This window comes from Drosophila biarmipes, unplaced genomic scaffold, assembly GCF_025231255.1.
Source record: "Drosophila biarmipes strain raj3 unplaced genomic scaffold, RU_DBia_V1.1 ptg000013l, whole genome shotgun sequence".
In the NCBI taxonomy this organism is placed as follows: domain Eukaryota; kingdom Metazoa; phylum Arthropoda; class Insecta; order Diptera; family Drosophilidae; genus Drosophila; species Drosophila biarmipes.
The window spans coordinates 1287250-1295612 of record NW_026114532.1 but is presented as its reverse complement, the minus strand read 5'-3'; the positions used below and the strand labels follow the sequence as shown (position 1 = coordinate 1295612).

The 8363-nt window shown below is 48.7% G+C and overlaps 2 protein-coding genes across 3 annotated transcripts; one reads left to right on the top strand and one right to left on the bottom strand.

Moving 5' to 3' along the window:
* Nucleotides 1–616: 616 nt before the first annotated feature.
* LOC127011833 (uncharacterized) lies at nt 617–1691 on the bottom strand. 2 transcript variants are annotated; one of them, XM_050890014.1, is made up of 3 exons: nt 1288–1691; nt 1108–1197; nt 617–1062 (listed from the first exon to the last, which is right to left on the bottom strand). In XM_050890014.1, exons 1-3 carry the CDS (start codon nt 1357–1359, stop codon nt 817–819), a joined length of 408 nt encoding a protein of 135 aa, XP_050745971.1. In that variant the 5' UTR covers nt 1360–1691; the 3' UTR covers nt 617–816. The 2 variants fall into 2 exon arrangements, with proteins under 2 accessions (XP_050745971.1, XP_050745972.1); XM_050890015.1 differs by having other exon boundaries at nt 617–837.
* On the top strand, nt 1643–3088 carry LOC108026778 (nascent polypeptide-associated complex subunit alpha, muscle-specific form-like). Its single transcript, XM_017097937.2, has one exon. The coding sequence runs from the start codon at nt 1643–1645 to the stop codon at nt 3086–3088; it is 1446 nt and encodes a 481-aa protein (XP_016953426.2).
* The last annotated feature ends 5275 nt before the right edge of the window (nt 3089–8363 follow it).

The following is an 8363-nucleotide window of genomic DNA, read 5'->3' as shown; positions in this document are numbered from 1 at the left end:
CAAATAATGCTGGTGCTGATAGACAGGTTCTCCAAGTGGACTGAATTGGTGCCGCTGCGGAGCGCGACAGCCGAGTTCCTAAAGAAAGCGTTCAGGGAGCGCATCATCGCAAGGTTTGGGGTCCCTAAGGTAATCATAACGGACAACGGAGTGCAGTTTAACAGCAAAATCTTCAAGAGTTTCCTGGCCGAGATGGGAGCCAAGCAAAAGTTCACGGCTCCATATACCCCGCAAGAGAACCCGACAGAAAGAGCAAACAGGACCATGAAAACGATGATAGCGCAGTTCACAGGGCAGGATCAGAGAAACTGGGACGACAAATGGCCTGAGATCATGCTGGCAGTAAATACGAGTGTTTCGGAATCCACAGGATACACGCCAGCGTTTGTTACTCAAGGCAGAGAACCGAGACTGCCGAGCGCCCTATACGACAGAGAGACCTTGGGAACAGGACGACCCACTGAGACCCCAGGGGAGAAGGCAAACAAACTCGGGGAAATCTTCGAGATTGTAAGGCGGAATCTGGAGAGAGCCTCCCAGGATCAGGCTAGGCATTACAACCTGAGGAGGAGACAATGGACACCAGTGGTGGGAGACGTCGTGTGGTCCAAGGAACATCATTTGTCGAAGGCGGCCGAGGGGTTCGCAGCAAAGTTGGCCCCAAGATACGACGGACCTTACCAGGTCACGGATTTTGCGTCGCCAGTAATCTGCAAAATACGGCACGTGAACACAAAAAAGGAGAGGACCATCCACGTGAGCGAGCTGAAACAACAACAAACACAGAACACCATCGAGCAGCTACAAACAGATACGCTAGACAAAAGGCAAGGATAACTCCAAGGATACCCGAAGGACACGAGAAAAAAGGTCCAAGAAGAGCTCCAAGGATACCCAAAGGACACGAGGAAAGGGGTCCAAGGATACCTCCAAGGATACCCGAAGGACACGAGGAAAGGGGTCCAAGGATACCTCCAAGGATACCCGAAGGAAACGAGGAAGAGGGTCCAAGGATACCTCCAAGGATACCCGAAGGACACGAGGAAAGGGGTCCAAGGATACCTCCAAGGATACCCGAAAGACACGAGGAAGAGGGTCCAAGGATACCTCCAAGGATACCCGAAGGACACGAGGAAAGGGGTCCAAGGATACCTCCAAGGATACCCGAAGGACACGAGGAAGTGGGTCCAAGGATACCTCCAAGGATACCCGAAGGACACGAGGAAAGGGGTCCAAGGATACCTCCAAGGATACACGAAGGACACGAGGAAAGGGGTCCAAGGATACCTCCAAGGTTACCCAAAGGACATGACGAAAAACCCGAGGATACTTCCAAGGGTGCTCAGGAATAAAGAACATCTCGAAGGGAAAAAAGGAATTTTTCCAACTGGAGGGCAGGAAGACACAAACAGTAGACCGGAACGTCCGATCGCTCGATGATGACTGAATGGAAAATGTCCAGCGATAGTCCGCCGAAGGAAGGGGGAAGACGGTACAGGTCAGAGAGCTGTACCGTAAAAACGAAGTGGAAAAGGAGGGAGGCTGTGAGAAATAGCGGTACCGAGCAAAGTGTAAGGCTTAGAACCGAGGTGTCGAGGAAGGAAAGGCCGGCGGCAGACGGTCATTTAGCGAGAACACCACCATGAGTACCCGAGTAGCAAGGAGCGACGCAAAGAAGGCGATGTCTGCCCGCCAGCCGGCCGAGAGATCTTGCCCGGGGCAAGGGGGGTCCACCACACGGCCTACCCGAACCTCGCGGCTGATCTCGAGGCGAGGGAAGCCCGATCCGGTGATCAGCTCCGACAGCGACGTCGAGCTGGTCGAGGATCCGCGGTTGGAGCAGAGGAGGTGGCGGCTTCAGAAGGCCACCAGCGACACCGACGGCCGCATCCCAACCGGCACCACTCATGTCGGTTGGGCCAGCGAAGAGCCCCCTGCGGAGCAACGGACTCCCCACAGCCACGAGGAGCAGGTGGCAGCCGCCACGCTGGAGTTTCGGCTGAGCCTGGAGGCGCGGCGGAAGACGGAGGAGGCTCAACTGCGAGAGATGGAGGAGGACCCGGAATGGCAGGCCCGTTTGCGAGAGGCCGAGGAGGAGGAGCAGCAGTTGTGGGAGGAACCGGCATGCCCACCCACTCCGAGGTATGTCGCCGAACCGTGGGTGCCGCTCCAGGAGGTAGCCGACGTTCGATATGCCTCTCCGCCGGGCTGGCTGCCGGAAGTGCCGCTTACGCCGCGGTACGAGGGGTCGCCGACGCGACCACCCCCACCGAAGGGCGAGGCGCTCCCTGCCCGGTCGCCATCACCGCCGCAACCGGATACGCCACCTTCAACGGTGAGGCACGGCGGGGAATCTCCCCGGTGGAAACCCGCGCGACCACCCACGCCGAGGTTCGAACGGCCGCCGGCGGTAGGATCGCACCCGCGGCCGGACACGCCGCAATGCCAACCCGGAGACCCGGTGGGACACCACGTCCGAACGGACATCCCGGCGGCGCACGTGACCCATAGCGTGCGGTCGTTCGTTGGCGAAGGCGTGAGGTGGCGGCAACAGACGGTCGTCTGGACATGGCCGGAGGGCCCCGCGGAGAAGACGACGGTGGAGGAGCCCAGGATTTGGGAGGAGACGGGACCTCGGGTGAGCCCGATGGATCCCAGGACCCGTGGACGGCCGGACCTATGGACCCCGCCGACACCGAGTACGCGGCCATCGACTCCAGGGACAGGGCCCACGACACCGGCAGCGACGCGAGACGAGGCGGAAACGGCGGAGCCTCAGGAGAGGGGACCGTGGAAATGGCCGGAACCGACGGGAGGTGGAAGGCCAAGCTTCAAACGTCAACATTCGGCGCCCGTGGAGCCCGCATCGGCGGCGCGTCCTAAGTTGGCGCGGACAATGTCGGCGCCGGAAGGCCAGCGATGGCTGGGAGTCCCAGAGCAGGAGTGGCCCGCAGGAATCGCGGAAGAACCAGCGGTACGCGAGGCTCGCAACCTGGGCGGCAGGCGCAGCGTGCGGATCAGGAGTGGCGGACGCACGTATCGCGTGAGGCTGGGGCTCGCGGGCATGAGGGTTTTCATGGAGCAGTAAAAAAAAAAATAAATAAATCGTGAAAATCTAACACGCAAAGCTAATGACCGGAGAGGGCGGGAGCACGGCTGAAAGCGTGAAGAAGGGGGCATACATGGCAGCAACCTGAAAGCGAAGGGGAAGGGTTAGGGCGGAGGCAAAGACCAAAAAAAACTCCAGCTTACTTACCCGCTGCGAAGCAAATTCTGAGTCCTCTCCGCTCCCGCTCACGAAGAAGTCCGCGTGGAGCCGGGTCAGCCAGCTGAGGGCGAATGAAGGAGGAATGTGAAGGAAAGTCGCCGAAAGGATAGGAGAGAAATTGGAAAAAGGAAATGGAAACTCACCTTGAGAAGTCGCCAATTTGCAGACTCACCAGATAACAGGGAAGGGGGCGCCTCGATAGGCGGTCGATTGGCGCTGGACGATAGTGCAATCGATGGGCACAAGAAAATGGAAATATCGGTGATGATGAACATCGCGGCTCGCAAGTGGCAACGCCGCACCTGCGATATCGATATCGTGAGCAGGCCCTCTGGGTATCGATAGCAGATTAATATCGGTGCCCAGTGGGAACAGATGGAGGATCGGCGCGGGAGATTCGAAATTGCTATACGGAGGACGACCGGCGCTGTGGAAAGGAAATAAGATGGAAAGCGTCGAGGGAACGTCGAGGGAGCAACGAGGGAGCACCGAGGGAACCGGAACGAGATGCGCCCTGACTCAATGGCTAGGATATACAAGGGAACGCCGGAGAGTGGGAGCGCTGAGTTCTCTTAATCTTTCCGAAGTAAGGGGGGAATGTGAGGAGTTGAATAACTCCCCACAAATCCCAGCAGCAGATGGCCGGCCGCTCACCAAGTACGCGGCGAATTCGCGTAGTGGCGGCGCGGCGAGGAGCGAGGACGGAGAACGAGAGAGTTTGGAAATCGAGGACGGAGAACGAGAGAGTTTGGAGATCGAGGACGGAGAACTTGAGAGTTTGGAGAAGAAGAGAGTTTGGAGAGAAAGAGAGTTTGGAGACAAGGGAGTTTGCAGAGCAAGAGGGTTCGGAGACCAAGAGAGTTTGGAGACCAACAATGGAGAAGGAGAGAGCGGAGACTTGGCGGGCGGAGCGAGAGTGCCGTGTGCAAAAAGGAGTAACGGGACGCTACCGGACTTTGGACTTTGGAAAGAAGGTGCCACATCTCAGCAGCGGTGCGGCACACAAACATGTTGCATGCGTCTCCGGGATCAGCGGGACGGCAGCATCAGGCTGGACGGCGGCGGCAAGCAGTCCGTCAGGGACAAGAGGGTCAAACAGAAACCATGGACTTTGGACCCCATGTGAAGAGTTTTGGCGGGCCGTGTGCAAAAGGGAAATAACGGGTCCTAGAGGCCCTATATAAGCCCGCAGGGATCAGTCAGTCGAGATCAGTCATTGAGATGAGTCAGTCAAGATCAGTCATCCAGTATCAGTCATTCGGTCGAGAGCATTGAGATCAATGGCTGAGGTCTAAGGAGGCGCCACACGGCTAAGTTCTGTTCTGTCCTGCCGACGAGAGAAGCAAGCCAGAAGGGAGAGAAGTCCCGGAGCGGCGTAACAGAACCCCTAGAGTAGCGAGCCAGAAGGGAGAGAAGTCCCGGAGCGGCGCAACGGAACCCCTAGAGTAGCGGGCCAGAAGGGAGAGAAGTCCCGGAACGGCGCAACAGAACCCCTAGAGTAGCGAGCCAGAAGGGAGAGAAGTCCCGGAGCGGCGCAACAGAACCCTGAGAATCACGAGCCAGAAGGGAGAGAAGTCCCGGATCGGCGTATACCCTCGAACCCAGCACAGAAGTCAAGACCTGTCAGGAGTAGTTCGCAGGACATCGCCACCAGCAAGCAGGACACCACACCGCAACGGCTACGCAAGGAGGATCGAGCCCGCAGGAACGGCACGGACAGTACGCGGAAGGGTGAGGCTAGGGTGGAACGTTCGTTTACACGAGGCACAGAAGCGAAGTGAAAAGCGAGGCAGCTTCCTGGCGTTCTGCCTTGACTGTCCGCACGATCTGAGCGGAAGCCCGTGGGACCATCCGGGACAGAGCAAGGCGGTCGGGTATCAAGAGGAGTGATCCTGGAGAGCTCGTCGGTCTGTTCACCCTAGTCTGAGAACGGTGACGCTTCCCTAAGCCCGCACGGCTGACCCCATAGCGAGTCTGAACCGTGGCCGAGCAGTCACCGAGCCAGCCACGTCAGGAGCAATCAGCGGGCAAGGATCTTCGAGGAGCGACAAGACAACCCACACCGTCGGAGACAGCGATGCGAGCAAGTTATAAAGCCGACTGCAGTTATACCCGCAATAAACCCACTCCAAACCCGGGAATTCTGTGCTTTTTCACTGAACTACTGGGCGGTCACGTTTATATAAATTTGGTGGGACGAACACACACAATCTACTGAGCTAGCCGCACAAATACCGTAGCGAGCAGAAACCGAAGAAATCAGTTCGTTACAGTCTACATATAAATTATTTTTAACGATGGCCACTTCACCGCAAGAAAATTATAAAAGTAATCACTTGAACCAATATATATGGGTTTCTCATAAACTATTCTTGTTTTTATACCCTTGCAGAGGGTATAATGATTTCAGTCAGAAGTTTGCAACGCTGTGAAGGAGACGTTTCCGACCCCATAAAGTATATATATTCTTGATCAGCGTCACAAGACGAGTCGATCTAGCCATGTCCGTCTCTCCGTCCGTTTCTACGCAAACTAGTCTCTCAGTTTTAAAGCTGTCGGGCTGAAACTTTCCCAAAAGTCTTCTTTCTATTGCAGGTAGTATATAAGTCGGAACCAGCCGGATCGGGCAACTATATCTTATAGCTCCCCTAGGAACTATCGGGAAACAAAATTTTAAAAAATTATACCTTCTGTGTTTTTTAACATATAACCTTCTAAGCTTGGATATAACATTTTTAAATTAGTTCTGAATTTTTAACTCAATTTTATCAAAATCATATAGCTCCCATAGGAACAATCGGAAAATTAGTGGTAAAATAATATTGAAAATATATATCTTCGGTGTTTTTTAACTTATAACCTCCTATGCTAGGAAATAACATTTTTTATTTGGTTTTGAATTTCGAGTTAAATTTTATCCAAATCGGACGACTATATCATATAGCTTTCATAGGAACTATCGGATAATTAATGGGAAATAATGTGAAACAAATTATAGCTTTGGGGCTTTTTGACATATTGTCTTATAATATTGGGAATATAAATTTTTATATATTTTTAAGAATTTCGAATTCAACTTAATCAAATTATGGATTATTTTGTATGACTGCCAGGGTATACAAACTTCGGCTTGCCGAAGTTAACTTCCTTTCTTGTTGTAGACTCAATTGCTGCTAAATCGAGACCAAAAATTTCTACGCTATGAAAATTATGTTTAGCTAAATCTAGGGGAGTTCTTTCCTGATTGATTTTTAGTAACAAGAGATATTTGTCGTCTTTTTTCGACGTTCTTCATCGTTTTTCCGTAAAGAGCATTATTCATATGATTAAAAAAGTTTTTTCAAATTCATTTTTAGCCAATATTCTATGATTTGTATTTAAATCAATACACGGCTACAACCAACATGACTGTTTTAAAGAAAGAACCCTATGAATTTTTTCAATTTAACCTCATGTTGGATACACAGCTGTAGATTTTTTAAATGAATTAGGTAATTTAATTTGTTCAGCAATTAATTTTGGTGTTTTCGATTGTGGTGGTAATTTCTTATCAGGATAAAAGCGCAAGAAATTATGTGCGGTGTGAAGCTCAACCAGATATTCGATGTCTATTTCGAGCATGAACTCTATATCTCCACTCGTTGATATGTTTAATATGTTTAGGTCATTTATTTCCTGTTCATTTAAAAATTTAAAATCTGATAAAAGAAGGGGTGACTCATAGCACATCCATATAAATTGTTCGCATTAATGTATATTTATATCTTTATTTAATATTTATTGATCGCAACTGAAAGAGTTGTAACAAAATTATACATATCCGGATTACTTACAAGTACTTCCTAAAACTATGCTAGAATCATTACGTCTGATTCTAAATATAAAATTAAATTCCTGCAATTAAAGGTAGACCAAACCTTTTGTTGTGTAGACTTAAGTAGAGACGCACTCCAATAAACTTGACACAATAATGACCCAACTAAGCACCGCCAACTAGGTCTCAAGTTATAGATGTCGCTTGACAAGCTAAACGGCGCAACCAATGACTTATGTTATAGATGGCGCATTTGAGCAGGTAGCGTCCTGTCATGGTAACTTTCCTGCATAGGACTCTCTCAATTCTCAAAATAATGTAAAAACTCCTGTAATGTAAAGTATCTTTCTTGTAAAAAACCGTGTGCGCCTGAATTCAAATAATTTTATGAAAAGGCTAGAATTTTCCTAAACATTTAGAAAATATAAAAAATACCTGCTAGTCCTAAAAATATTTATAGTTTAATTGTAAATTTATATTTGAATAATTTTAGTACTTCATTTGGTTGAAAACACTAAAAGATTTTTAATTTTTAATTATTTAGTTGCAAAATATTTATACCTATTTTTAAACTATATTTCATTTCAGAATTAAATATTGAAATTTAATTTATTTTGTCTGTTCAGATGTGTTAAAGAAAATCTCTCTTACATTCCCTTCACATTCTCTCTTTTAGCAATAGATAAAAATCTATTGCGATAACAAATAAAAATCTATTTTAAGTCCTATATTGGTGTATGCAAGGATTTTAAGATGAGCGAGTTGGCACATGTGTTATTTACAGAAATCTGGAATAGATACCCGATGTTTAGCGTGTACTGCGGAGAAACCCATAGAAGGCATGAATTGCCTGAAAGAGCTATAAAACCAACGACAAAATACATTTGTTGTACCTACTAATATAATACAAAATATATTATTATATACATTTGATCGTCAATTAAATTAGATGCTAAGGTATCCAAACTTGAGGACATAAACCTGTAGGTATAGAGAAAACGAATTTCAAAATTCCACCAAAACTTGTTATTATTTTCGAAACAGAAATATAGTTTTCCTAATTAATTGGTATTACGGAAATTTCACCGAGAATCTTTCCTAATTCTTGAATAAATAAATGACAGTCGTATTTCGAAAAATTATGAAAAAATACTGGAATGAGTTTCTTTACTTTATAATCTATGTTACATTTAAAGTCATTTATCAGTCCCTAAAACTTTCTGGCAAATAGAAAAATTCAACGAATTTTCAAATATCTCTTGGTCGTCTAAAGTCATTCTA

Bases quoted from the DNA above. Each gene is read 5' to 3' on its own strand.
- LOC127011833 (XM_050890014.1), bottom strand. From the start codon at position 1,359: ATGTTCTTTATTCCTGAGCACCCTTGGAAGTATCCTCGGGTTTTTCGT. The intron at 1,198-1,287 runs GTATCCTTGGAC...GTATCCTTGGAG, and splicing joins TCCTTTGGGTAACCTTGGAG to GTATCCTTGGACCCACTTCC. The intron at 1,063-1,107 runs GTATCCTTGGAC...GTATCCTTGGAG, and splicing joins TCCTTCGGGTATCCTTGGAG to GTATCCTTGGACCCCTTTCC.
- LOC108026778 (XM_017097937.2), top strand. From the start codon at position 1,643: ATGAGTACCCGAGTAGCAAGGAGCGACGCAAAGAAGGCGATGTCTGCC.